The sequence below is a fragment of the Halictus rubicundus genome, chromosome 8 (genome assembly GCF_050948215.1).
Source record: "Halictus rubicundus isolate RS-2024b chromosome 8, iyHalRubi1_principal, whole genome shotgun sequence".
Taxonomy (NCBI): domain Eukaryota; kingdom Metazoa; phylum Arthropoda; class Insecta; order Hymenoptera; family Halictidae; genus Halictus; species Halictus rubicundus.
In genome coordinates this window covers 990,301-1,004,027 of record NC_135156.1, presented here as the reverse complement: position 1 = coordinate 1,004,027, position 13,727 = coordinate 990,301, and the positions used below count along the sequence as shown (strand labels likewise).

At 34.0% G+C, this 13,727-nt stretch overlaps 1 protein-coding gene and 1 long non-coding RNA gene across 11 annotated transcripts in view; both read right to left on the bottom strand.

Moving 5' to 3' along the window:
• The window catches only part of LOC143356654 (uncharacterized), a 707,545-nt gene that overhangs the window by 112,390 nt on the left and 581,428 nt on the right, over positions 1–13,727 (bottom strand). The gene's annotated exons all lie outside the window — the stretch shown is intronic.
• Positions 1–13,727, bottom strand: part of Galphaq (G protein alpha q subunit) — a 146,741-nt gene that overhangs the window by 16,817 nt on the left and 116,197 nt on the right. For 6 of the 9 annotated variants that reach the window (XM_076792521.1, XM_076792513.1, XM_076792516.1 and 3 more), the window contains exons 3-4: positions 4,404–4,558; positions 3,132–3,260 (exon numbers count right to left, since the gene is read on the bottom strand). In XM_076792521.1, the coding sequence (XP_076648636.1) occupies positions 3,132–3,260; positions 4,404–4,558 (284 nt within the window). The remainder of the gene's footprint in view (positions 1–3,131; positions 3,261–4,403; positions 4,559–13,727) is intronic. The other 3 variants (XM_076792514.1, XM_076792517.1, XM_076792519.1) reach the window with 1 other exon arrangement.

Below are 13,727 nucleotides of genomic sequence, written 5' to 3'. Positions count from 1 at the left end.
CCTTGAACGATTCAACCGGCGTGGAGATTTAATTTAGGAAACTTTTTTGTTTTTATGTTAGAAAGCAGTGCCATAAAAGAAATGCTTTGTAGATTCATGATGAAATGGTGTGACAGCAGTTTTACAGTTACTCGATGACAAATCGGAGTAAACCTTGTTGTAGGAGGAAAAACGGAATTCTATTTAAATTTTTAAATTATATAATTTTAAGTTTCTTGTATTTTCAATAATTTAGTTCCGTTTTCCCTTCTACAAGCGTCTTCAGCGTCTGTCTTGTTGTGCTTTCGATTTGCCCTCGAAATCGCCTGCAAACTTTTCACTCAAAATGGAGCCTAATGCCGAAACAGATGGATCATAATGGGTAGACAAGTTTTGGTAGCCAATTCATAGCAAATCAAGAGTAGATTGTTTACTGGGCCTTTTTAAAAATATTACATGGCTAACGCCCATGCCGTCTATAGAAATTTTAATTTAATTCAGTTGCACATTGGGCAAATGTTCCAGTAGAGATTGAATTTAGCATAAAAAGTCGTTTCCAGAAATGTATTCACTTTTTTCTAACACACACATTTCACATTTCTCCTAATGCTATTTGAGACGTGATACTTTTATAACAATGTTTTTAACAATGTTTTCTTTTTATCAATAAGTAGATCACCCCTCATGGATACCTAGTTTATAAGACTGGAATTTGTATGTATTTATCGGCAGCATTGTGGGTTTTCTTCTTACTTTATTGAATAATTTTGCGGTAACGTTCTTCCAAGAAATTATGACTCGATTTAAGTATAATTTGTTCCTTTATGACAACATTGGACGCATTTGAATTTCCATTTCAGCTGGCCAGACGTTATTACAATTCATAATGCAATGAAGTTGTGAGAGTGCTATTTAATTACGACGTGTATATTCTCGATTTATTCTAGCTACATAATTTGATAAATTAATGCTTGTTCTACACTACAATTGATGTCCGATAATCGACATCCAATTCATGAACTGGTTTACTAAAATTCGATACATTTGTTATCCATTGAAGCATTTGGAGGACTTCATTTCGACATTTGAATTATACGCATCTTACACATATAAAGCTCGGGAGCATAGAGAGAAAACGGCGTTCGTTACTTTATGGACTTCTATCGCAATCGAGAAGTCTACTTATTCTGTAACTGATAATAAGTACATGTTAGCAGTATTATTTAAAACGGTGTGTTTATTAGAAACAATTGCTTGCACAAATCGAGTTTCTCAAGCGTGCGTCGAACGTAGGGTAGCGTAAAATATAGTGGGCATCGTGGAAACGGTGTTTTGCGAGCAGATCAGTTGATGCAAACAGAATTTATACTTCCGGCTATTATGCATGATCTACCATAAAATTTGTAGAGTATCGGGGAAACATTACATACATATGTAGTATTTTTTAAATGAAACTCCAAAGTTTCGCGCATGAAATGGCCGTTAACCATCGAATGTTAGTTCGTGCACCAAATTCTGCACGTCTATGTAATATTAGAAAAATTCACGAACATGTCTAAAGTTGCGTCACAGATTGCCTGTTCTGAATATAACACGGAATCTCGACATTGATAAACGATATGGAAAACTACGATGTTAAACAATGTTATACATATTATTATATCCGTATCGATATCGGTAATATTTTTTCACAAATACATCTGTAGAAGACGTATATGACACACCTTCGGTAAGCGTTACAATGATGCATGTGTGCATTTTCTAGACATAGTAATATGTATCACTAATTTCTTGCTCGCGCACAATATTTCCTCTATACATATAGTTACGCCACTCGGTTCACATAACGTGATTATAGAGAGCCGTGGATACGATTTTGAGATCGTTTCATTCTGACGGGGACAAAGAGGGACTCTAATAAGCGAATGAGTAGGAACGAAAGCCCAATAATGCGGCAGGGATCGCGATACCATTATACATATAGGAGGCGACAAAACGCAATTATAAAGGAGAAATTTATTTTATATGTATTATGTTATATGTAATTTTGTATGTACTCTATTATTAGAACAATCGAAACAAATTAAACACGTTATAGATGAGCGGTGAAAGATATACGTCAAGTATTATCAAGCTCAATGTCATGCATAATCCACTAACAAAAACGTACATTATACGTACTCCATTTACATTTTACAAAATCGATTTTCTATCACCACGGGACACAAATAAAAAAGCTAAATGTTATTGTAATGATAACGCTCGAAATAATAATTTGGGCACATTTCGAATGGCAAGTAATTTTTTTTCTTCTAATGCTTTTGATGACCATGATTTGGACTAACTTATATACTAAACTATATTTCTCTCATATCGAGTTCCTCTAATTGCTATTAAATGAAGGGGTTAAACTTTAACTTAGGGGACCACAAATTTTGGACTTTTTTCTATACAATCCTGTAGATTTCGATGAAAAAATGATAAAAATCCAAGTTTTAACGTTAGGGATCCACTGGTTCAAAAGTTATGCGTGTTTAAAGTTGACTGATTTCAATCGTTTTTGACGGGTAAGGACGCCGCCATGTTGGTAGGTGGCACCACAAGCACGCGATTACGTCGATAACGTAGATTTGCAAACGTAGTCTCTACCCCTCGTCACTCAAACCTAACCCCAACCATCCTTCTCGCGGCTCCACTCATTCGACATTCGAGCACATGTCAATATGGCGGTGTCCTTACCTGTCAAAAACGCTTGAAATCGTTCAACTTTAAACACGCATAACTTTTGAACCAGTGAATTCCTGACGATAAAACTTGGATTTTTGGTATTTTCTCGTCAAAATCCACAGAATTATATAAAAAAATGTCCAAAATTTGTGGTCCGCTAAGTTAAAGTGTTGCCATTGGAGGATATTTGGGAAGTTTTATAGAACAAAAGATATCGTGTGTCATAAATTCGAAAATATCAATGAAGCTTCATTCTCGTGATGTCAGTAGGAAAGAAACACAAATAGAGTAAGTGATGATTCTTGATGTAGAAAAGTGAGAGATCGATGAGTCACAATGGATGCAGTCACGATGCAGAAAGAGTCCGGTGTAAGTAGTTGACAGGCACATGCAGCTTCCCCCTTTCTTTGCACGACCAGACGTACCTAAATCGAATCTCTGCCAAGTCAAAAGGATATTCAATTATACCAGTAGTGGGCACTCTCACACGAAGAATGTCCTGTTCGGTCGGGAGGTAGTCCGGTGCCGCGACTCGGTCTATCTCCATTAGGTAACTGAAACATCATCTTCTCAATACTTGATACGCGAAAGGAAGCAGAGCACACGTGATATGTATAATCTCGTATATTTCGATGACTAGTGTATTCAGACAAGCCGTAAGTAATTCAGGGTAGTGTAGGGAAAGTGTTAGATATGGCTTTTAGTATTTTTATTTCATTGAATATTTTTACGGAGCGTGCAAAAAGGTTTGAATCAAATATGAAACGAGATGTGAATTATGTATGTGTACTTGATAAAGTGTATAATAATCGCGTGGGCGGCGTCAGAAATGTCATTTTATGTATAGTGCACACCGATCCGTCATAACAGGTCATGCATCTACAATACCAATGAAGTCGTCGCTTCATCAAAATAATAGTAGTAAAACATCTGTTTATCTAACATGATTCAATGGTGACTACCGTATCCTAACTCATGAGATATCGCCACAAGATCACGCAGCAAGACTTATCAGCGCGTTGCGGTATGATTTTACAATTTTATTTCGTATAGAAACGTTATTATATGGGAACAAGAAAAATACTTCACTTGGTTGAAAGAAGTTCTTTTTGAAATATATTAATATAACGCGGTAATAAGGAATTTCAGGTACTATATGTTCATCATCTCTTTTAAGTCTTCGCGACACTCTGTGTTTACTGGTTAGTAATAAACATACGTATAGCCACGAGTATAACGTAAATATTTGAAATCACGAAAACAAATCAGTGTTTCATTTCTAAGCATTTATTAAATCCTTTATAATTTTGTTTGAAACAATTACTAAATGTTGCAAAACTTCAACTCATACATTTTTGCACATCCTATATGCATAGGTGTACATGTTACCTACGTGTACGTGTGTGTGTTTATATGTATAATAGAATATTTTTTTGCATTAAGATGTCAGAAACGACATAAAATTGTCTAGTTATATGTGTATGTATGTGCTCTGTTATATTTGTCACAAAAAATTCTTAGGAATAAACAATTTTTTGGGGATTTGGTCTACCAAATTTATCAATAGTTACGTCAGAGGCGAATTAAAGTTTGAATCGCGCTATCGATTGATACTGATTAAAGAAAGAAAAAAGTTATTATCTTTAAAAAATAAAGCGGTAAAAAATGTACGATAAATACGAAGAAGGACTACTTACTACTTAGCGGAGTCTGTGAGCTGATATTCTCTTCTGCGATCGTAACACTGTTCGATGCCAGCATCTGCCCATAAGTCCTTGATTGCTTCTACATATGGACTTTCGAACGTTGTCACCGTTTCAAAATCCACAACGCGTACGAGTTCTGCTTTTTCCTAGGATAAACACGAGTACACGTATTTAAGCACGGTAATTATGCCTATAATGGCACATTTCAGTTATATTTATTCGTTTTTTTATGAGAAAAAAAAAACATATGTAAGATCGCTACGGTTCGAATAGTGAATCTCTCAGAGAGACCGCGTAGCTTAAGAAATACCTACTTTATTTAAGCGTATTCGAATTATCCAAATTGTTTCAGTTGTGGTCGGTGTAATTTTTTCTGCTTGTTTGCAAAATGCTCAAATAGGGTAAGGGACCCATTTACAGTTCCTATATTAATTATACTTATTTTTAAATCATAATCACTATTAAAAAAGAGATATATTACATATATATTAACTGATTTTAATGAAAAAAATGTAATATCTCTTTTTTAATATTCATTATGCTTTAAAAATAAGTATAATTAATAAAGGCACAGTAATTGGGTTCCTTACTCTAGTAGTGTTTGAAAATAATTTCCGCTTTGCATATACTCATTAGTAAAAGGACCTCAGGTGAAAGATAATTTTTTAATATCAGGATAATATTATAATGTTTGAAACGATTTGGTTGGTGTGCCCTAAGATTTTTGTGTTTCATAAATCTTTTTCTGTGAACTATGCATCGGCTAAAATTGGACTGTCACGAATTTCACGATTTACGTTTAATTAGTTAATAGATTTGCTACAGAAGCCGTTAGTGAAGCCTTGTGATATTCGCAAGTCGCTTTGCACGGTTAGAATTAATCTTTATGGTCTATGGTCTATGACCCAATCATGAGTCGCGGCGATATTAATTGTACGAGTAGGTATGTAATGAACTAGTGAATTACGATGGTCGAATTTTAAGGAGCCTACGATCGCCAAACGTTTCATACCGTTTGGTTTATAAGCAGATTATCTAATGCTGTTCGTGGCTCACGTGAGCCTCGAAATCTTCTTCATGTGGGGTCTACTGTTTACATGATAGCCAAACTAACACGAGCTTTAAACTTCATGAGTCATGTATAGATCACTGATATATTTAACTCATTCTAGATCTCTGCTGGGAATCAGAGCACGCGCATGCGTGTGCGTTTGCAAAATTCATTATAAATATCACACACATACAAGTGAATGCAACTAATAACTAATTTTTATTCGAGAAATAAAAAATCATTTTAGCTAACTAAGAAGAAATATATTTGATTTTAAGTATCAGCCCGTTATTTTGACTGGGAGGGCAGTTATATGGAACATTCAGATTATCGAATTTTTTTTATTGTCTCTATTTAATTAGATGTCAAAACCCTGAAAAAATTATGTCATTAGCAGGGTTACGTATCGAGGAATGATGACCGAGTTTGTAATTGAACATGGAAAAATTTGATACTTAAATTGATACTTTGATTATATTGACATTGAGGCTTTATAACAACTATTATCCACAAATTATTTTAGATTGTTTAATAATGTGCATCACAACTAAGAAACTCAAAACCTGGTTTTTTAAAGATTTCATATAAAAAAGTAATGTACCTCTGGATTGATGTTACATACCGTTTTCCATTTACAATATTTTTGCATATAGGATGCTAATGGAAGTGTGCACTGTTGATGATCTCGAATGTTGTAGAAGATATAAAAGCAGTTCTTTCTAATAATCACAATTATAAATTTAGGAGATTTAATGATCAAGTTTCAATTTTTGCGTAAAGATCCGTAGTCTAGTCAATCACACTATCTTGGAAACTATTCGAAATCAAGTGTAGGTACATTTAATAGGTCGTTAAATTTGAATTTTAAATGAATTATCGCATAGTTTAAACAAAAATATATGTATAGTACAGTATCATTTAAAAAATAAAACAAAATTTCACGTCTTCTGCAGCAATAGCATACAGGAATTGTTGGATAAGTGTCATTCACATAAATGTTAATTGGATTGTTTCTCAAAAGTGATCAGACAAATAAATATTATAAATATTTGTTATTATCGGTATTTATTTTAAACTATCTATAATGGACTGAGAGCTCAATAAAAATATTATGTAATCAATCGTGTTTAAAGTTTTTTTATTGAAAAAACAGATGTTTTCCCATATGATTATTACAAAGAAAGATTTTTTAAAGGATTATTTAAAATTTGAACATTCAAGATTATACATTAATAGCAATTTGTAACTGCCTAGATGATAAGTGAACTAATTACCAGCCGTGATAATTGTCAATTAGACTTGGAGCGAAAATAAGAGCAACTTAGTGTTTTCTATAGTAAGAAAAATTGAAAAACGAATTGAAGTTTTTTAGGTATGGCTTAAGGCTTAAGCAAATGTTTTTTTTTTTTTAGAAATTTCTTTATGTGACTAAATTCCCGATTCAAACGCCCACAATTTCTAACAAATTCGACAGTCCTATACCCTCAAGTTTCAGAAACGTGTTTTTGATCCTCAACTTTAAGATCTCTTTTCACTCCTTCAATATGGACGATGAAATATTTTTTTAAGAATTATTCCTTACATAAGTTTAATCAAAGTCGGCATGTGTAACTTGAATAATAGTGTATAATACTTACACCATACCAATATGGCGGCGTCCTTGCCTGTCAAAAACGCTTGAAATCGCTCAAATTTAAACATGTATAGCTTTTGAACTAGCAAGTTCCTAACGTTAAAACTTGGATTTTTGGCATTTTTCGTAAAAATCTACGGGATTATATAAAAAAAGTCCAAAATTAGTGGTCCCCTAAAGAAAAGTTTAGCTAAAATGACTATCAAATATGCAAGAATGCTAATATTGGCATCGCGTCATACGGAATTCAACTGCTTTTCTTTCTCTGTTTGTTGTCATTTACATTGAATTCACTTAATATAGCACTTATAATAGCGGTGACATAGAATAAATAATACGACATTTAAAAAATTGAGAATGATCTCGAGTTTTTATAGGAAGAAATTAAATTTCTGTTATTGTAATTTGGGCTATTTGGTGACGATCGAGTATAATGAAATTTTGTTCATTGTATTTTTTAATTGCAACTGACTATCCTCAGAACCGTGACAATTGCTGCACTAAACTCTAAACTCACTGCAAAATATTCTACAGAACTAATCAATGTACGTGAAATAAGATACGTACTTTTAACTCCTCCTCCTCCTCCTCATTCCCCCTCACCCCTCCCGCACCAGTCATAGCTTCTTCGATATTGTACAGTTATAGTGAAAAAACTTACGCGTTAATTTTAAGAACATTACTCTGATTTGAAGCTTATTTTGTAAGAGATGTTTCAAAGAATATAATATATTTTTTAATTTTCAAATAATAGTCTTTGTTCAGAAATACATGAAATAAGAACTTTTTTATCATTTTTGCCGTTACAAAATAAATTTTCCAATGAAACAGACGATTTGTACAATAAGTTCAGCTTTTCTGATTGAAATAAGAAATGAAATCAGCTTACTTCGACAAATAGTTCCAAAGACAGAAATTTGTTAAGAGAGCACGTTTTTGTAAACATTCGCAAGAATTGCAAAATTCAAAGATTGAAACCAATAAAATAATTATTTGAACATTCCCTAATTTCGCATATTTCCCTATTTCGCATACATTTTGTTTTTTTTTCTCAAAAATTTTCGTTTACAGTACAGTACAATAAAAATAATTAACAACAGTTTTCAGCACGTTATGTGTGATAAAAATGAGAAAATGTAAATTACTAAGTTAGTAGGAAAAAATCAGTATCAAGTAATGAAGGAAGTATAGGCAAGAACAGGAAAGAAAGGTGATAAAGGATGATTAACGATACAAAAACGAGACAATTTTAATGCAAATAACAGAATCAATGAAAAAGAGGTGTTTTAAAAAGTAATGAAAGAGAAAAATTGTTGAAAGAGTTAGTAATTTTAAGCATATGGAAATGAAAGACAGTAACAAATAACAACAAAAGAGGGAATGAAGGAAAAGAGAGAAGCATATTAGATTGAAATTAAAGTAGTAGATATAACGAAGTGACGAAAACTATGATTTTAAATATGCAAATTTTTGGATGGAAGATATTTACTTACCTATCAAATAAGTTTGGAACAGTCTCGAGATTTTTTATTCAATTTTATGTTCTGTGTTCTGAATATGAAAAGGCAGTAGAAAAGACAATTCTGGGCGGCCGATAAAGTGTTAAGAAATATGGTAAAAGAAAGAAACAGGTGTTAGGAATAAGGAAAGCAAATACTCCTTAGAAAGTAAGAGAGTAGGAATGCGTCTTTAAAATTAAGTAAGTAATGGAGTAGGCATTGCAACACTATAGAGTAATGTGGTTAGAAATGGAGGGTGGCAAAACATTTTATTGATCTATGAAATCGGAGATAAAAACAGGAGAAAAGATGGAAATAAGATATAAAAAAATGTATAATAAAAAGACAAGTGTAGATGGCTATGGACGCAAGAGAGAGGAAATTTTCGAGACAATATTAAAAGCAAAATAACAAAAAGGAATTATAAGGGGAAAGAGACCGCTTAGAAAAAGTATAGAAATTTTAAAAAATGTAATTAACGTGACGCTAAAGAAAGTGGACATAGTTAAAGATGTTCATTGCGTTTAATTACAAAAGATTTTTTACTATTGTTCACTTCATTGTAAATCCTAATTTCATTATATTTCCTTGTCCTTATAATAAATTACTCTTACAAAGAAGTAGATACAAAATGGGTACTTTTCACCATTAAAATATTTCATTAATATTAGATAAATAAGGGATATATTTCCTTAAGGAAACTGATATGTATAATATAAATTACATTTACTCCCATTATCGCCCTCCGGTCTTACTTGGCTTTCGGTGAGCTCGTATTCCCCTCTCACGCTGGTGTGAGTCGGGCTGTCGTGGGAGGCCGAACGGGCGGCCGGAACGCGATAGTGGGGGTAGCCGATTCTACGTCACCGACTCTCGGAGCACCAATTGTCCAGCACTTCTCTAGACCAGAGCTGCTCAACTTCTTCCCCGTCGCTGCTTTACGAGTCTACTCTTAGTCATGCGGCTCCCCCACTAACTGACCATTAGCCACGTCCAAGCGAGGGAAAGAGAGAGAAAGAGTTACTTCACTATTCCCTCCTTGGGCAACGTCTATCCACCGTCGCTCCACGACTAACTTGCCACTTCTCTCACTGTTAACGCCCGAAGTATGCGGACACGGTTCTACTGTGTGAACGAGAGTGAGGTGAGCGGAGTGGGATGCATGTCCTTCCTTAATCCCACTCCTACCCGTTACCAGGAGGCATGGTGGGAATAGCTAGTAGGGATACAAAAGTAGCGGGGGAAATCGCCTTTGGGCCACTGACGACAAGTTGCCCAGCTCTGCTCTACACCATCAGATTCCCCTCTCGCAAATCTGTGCACGAGGCACATATCAGCAGACTCGTCAGATTAACAAGGAGAGGTCACGTCCTTCGGGTCACCGATTCGGTTGAAACTTTGCACACTTATAGATCTCGTTCTCCTCTTTACGAATATATACCATTATAGGGGCAGATACCCAATACTTTTCGAGATATTGATGATTGAAGTTTCATTATTCCCCATGTAATGCCGTATTTTCTCTAGCCTACAACAAGAGTCGATGTGGCGCAACGGTAGCGTGCCATGTTTTCAGCCGGACCACCAGGGTTCAAATCCTGCCGACTAACGCATTTTTTTTTTAATTTCATTATGTTTTATCATTGCATATTTATATTATTAATTTCAAACGATTAAATTTCACGCATAAAATTGCATTTTGAATTACAAATAACATGTATTTCGTATTTCACAATTCCATTTAAATTATACCGGGTGGTTCACGAGAAACAGGCCACCTAAATAGCTCCGTTAGGCTTAGAGATAGAAGAAAACGTTAAAGAGAAAAGTTGTACTGTTAAAGGGGGCAAATATGGTGATATAAAAAAATGTTCCGATTGTAGTCGTTTTCAAGGTCTTTTCAGGGTCATTGATGATTTTTAAATACTACCATATATATTTAACTTCACAGTGTTATAGCTGATGTTAAGACGAGTTCAATGATGTAGTACACTATGACCTTTAACTGACCTTGAACTATAAAATTTATGATAAAGCAATGATAACTGCAAAATGTGCAATAATTTTATTTGAATAAAATTTTTGAAAATCGCGTAAATTTTTGTGAGTGGGGTTTGTGGCAAATTAGAAATGACGATAGCCGATTGTTTATTAACATATTATTTATTGGCGAGGCTTCCTTCACAAATCATGGTCAAGTTAATTTAAGAAATATGCATTACTGGAGTAATGTGAATCCACAATGGTTACGACAAGCAGATAAAGAACGACCCTGGACTATCAACGTTTGGTGCGGAATTTTGAAGAATAAATTAATTGATTCCTTTTTTATTCCCGGCACATTAAACACAACAAGATACTTTACGTTTTTGGAAGAAACATTGCCCATATTTTTAGAAGACATGCCTTTAGAAATTTGTGGGGTAATGTGACACCAACGCGATGGCTGTCCCGCTAATTCTTCACGTACCGTAAGAGAATTTCTGAACAATAATCGCTGGATAGGACGTAATGGACACATAACATGGCCAGCTCGTTCACCCGATCTAACTCCTCTTGATTTTTTTTTGTGGGAAACACTCAAAAACGATGTGTATATTGATCAACCGACTACACCAGAGAACATGCAAAAAAGAATAATTAGATCTTGTAAATCAATTCCAACAGAAACAATTGAAAGTACAATTAATTGCCTTGTAAAAAGTTTAGATGCTTGTGTTACTGCTCAAGGTCATAATTTCGAACATTTAATATAATTCAAATAAAATTATTGCACATTTTGAAGTTATCATTGCTTTATCATAAATTTTATAGTTCAAGGTCAGTTAAAGGTCATAGTGTACTACATCATTGTACTCGTCTTGACATCAGCTACAACACTGTGAAGTTAAAAATATATGGTGCTATTTAAAAACCATCGATGACCTTCAAAAAAACCTTGAAAACGACTGCTATTGGAATATTTTTTTATATCATCATATTTGCCTCCTTTAACAGCACAACTTTCCTCTCTAACATTTTCTTTTATTTCTAAGCCTAAAGGAGCTATTTAGGTGGCCTGTTTCTCGTGAACCACCCGGTATAATCAACACGGATCAGACAGGATGTCAGTATCAATCAACGTTCGAAAGGACAATAACATATAAGGGAGTAAAGACCGCACTTGTTTAAAAAAAGGTAGATGAACTTATGTCACATCACACAAACGTAATAGTAACTTGTTCGAAATCCGAAAAGTTAACACAAGATATTTATAAAGAGTTCTTAAAATTTAATATATATATTTAATATATAAATTACTATTACTATTTAATTACTATTAATTATTATTTAATATATAACAATAATAAATAATCCTGTTGTAAGTAAATAAATACATGTTATTTGTAATCCAAAATGCAATTTTATGCGTGAAATTTAATCGTTTGAAATTAATAATATAAATATGCAATGATAAAACATAATGAAATTAAAAAAAAATGCGTTAGTCGGCAGGATTTGAACCCTGGTGGTCCGGCTGAAAACATGGCACGCTACCGTTGCGCCACATCGACTCTTGTTGTAGGCTAGAAAAAATTCGGCATTACATGGGGAATAATGAAACTTCAATCATCAATATCTCGAAAAGTATTGGGTATCTGCCGCTATAATGGTATATATTCGTAAAGAGGAGAACGAGATCTATAAGTGTGCAAAGTTTCAACCGAATCGGTGACCCGAAGGACGTGGCCTCTCCTTGTAAGACTTGTGTCCCCACTCTACCTTCCCCTCTTGCGACACTATTCCCCGCGCTTCCTCCGCGGCCCGGTCGCGTTACGCGATCAAGAAACCGTCTCTGTCGTGCATTTGTCACAATGGCACGTGATTAATCTGGTACTGGCAGAGAGGGTAACTTTTTCCCCTCAATTCGAGTCAATTCCCCTCATCTGGCGACTCTGCATATCAGTGCCACGAGGGGATACGTAATGTCACATTATTCCGTCTACGTAACATAATATAATTTTTAATATTACGGACAATTTTTTTAAATATATGAATTTATTGTTAAATTTCACGCGTAAAAAAAAACAGAAAATATCTATACATTTTGTCAAAGTGCTATTTGATGAGTGCTTATTTGATTAATTTGTGTAAGTTATGTTTAATATAGTAAGACCTTCGAAATTGCAGAAAAAGTTTTTGAAATGTTAAGCATTTTTCTTAATTTTTCGTGTTGTATGTTTTATCATTTTTGACTTAAGTTTTAAAAAAAGTACTAAAAAGTACCTCCGCGATTTTTTGGTTACTGGTTCTTTATACATTAAACTTCAAATAAGAATCAAGTTTAGCTGCCCAAGTTTGCCTCAAATGGAAAGAATCGAAATCTTTGTTAACGCGTTTACCCTGGGGACGTTTGCCGCGTACGTCGCTCATCGCGTGTTGCACAGATGCAAGCATATCAGATTCCGAATCAGAATAAGAAATAATAATTAAATTTTACTTTTATTATTTATATTTATAACAAGAATTAATTTTGATTACAAAGTATCTTGTAATACAAGAAATTTTTTTTTCATTTTACAATATGATCCCATTATTGGGATCTCTTTTTTTTTATTTTCTCCCATTTCCGATAAATTGATAAAAAATATTTCAAACAAAAATTGTTCAGTAATAACATGGCGATAAATTGCAATAAACAAAATTTGCAAAAGGTCCTTATTGTATTAAAAATTAAGGTCATATTGATTTTCTTAGAGAGATTGTATTTTTTTATCACCAATCGATGCATCTTTGTATTCTGTTCGAAAAAGCAGTAGAAGTCCTAGGTCGAAAATGAATTAGTTTAGAAGATACAATTTTTTCCTGATTTTCATATACGGGGTATTCGACTACACGTGGGAGAAAATTTAAGGGGTGGTTCTCCATGAAAATATGAGACGAAAATAAAGAATAAAAATTGTGATTTCGGCTTTATATTTTAGATATTAACAATTCAAAATCCGTCGAAAACACGGCAATCCGACCAACAAAGGTGTACGTTACGAACGTCATAAAGGCGCGCGACAGTCACGTATCAAGTGATAGATACTCCGCGTGCCTCACAAGAAATCACCTGGCAGGAATTCGGCAGGAATGCGGCTGTAAACCGT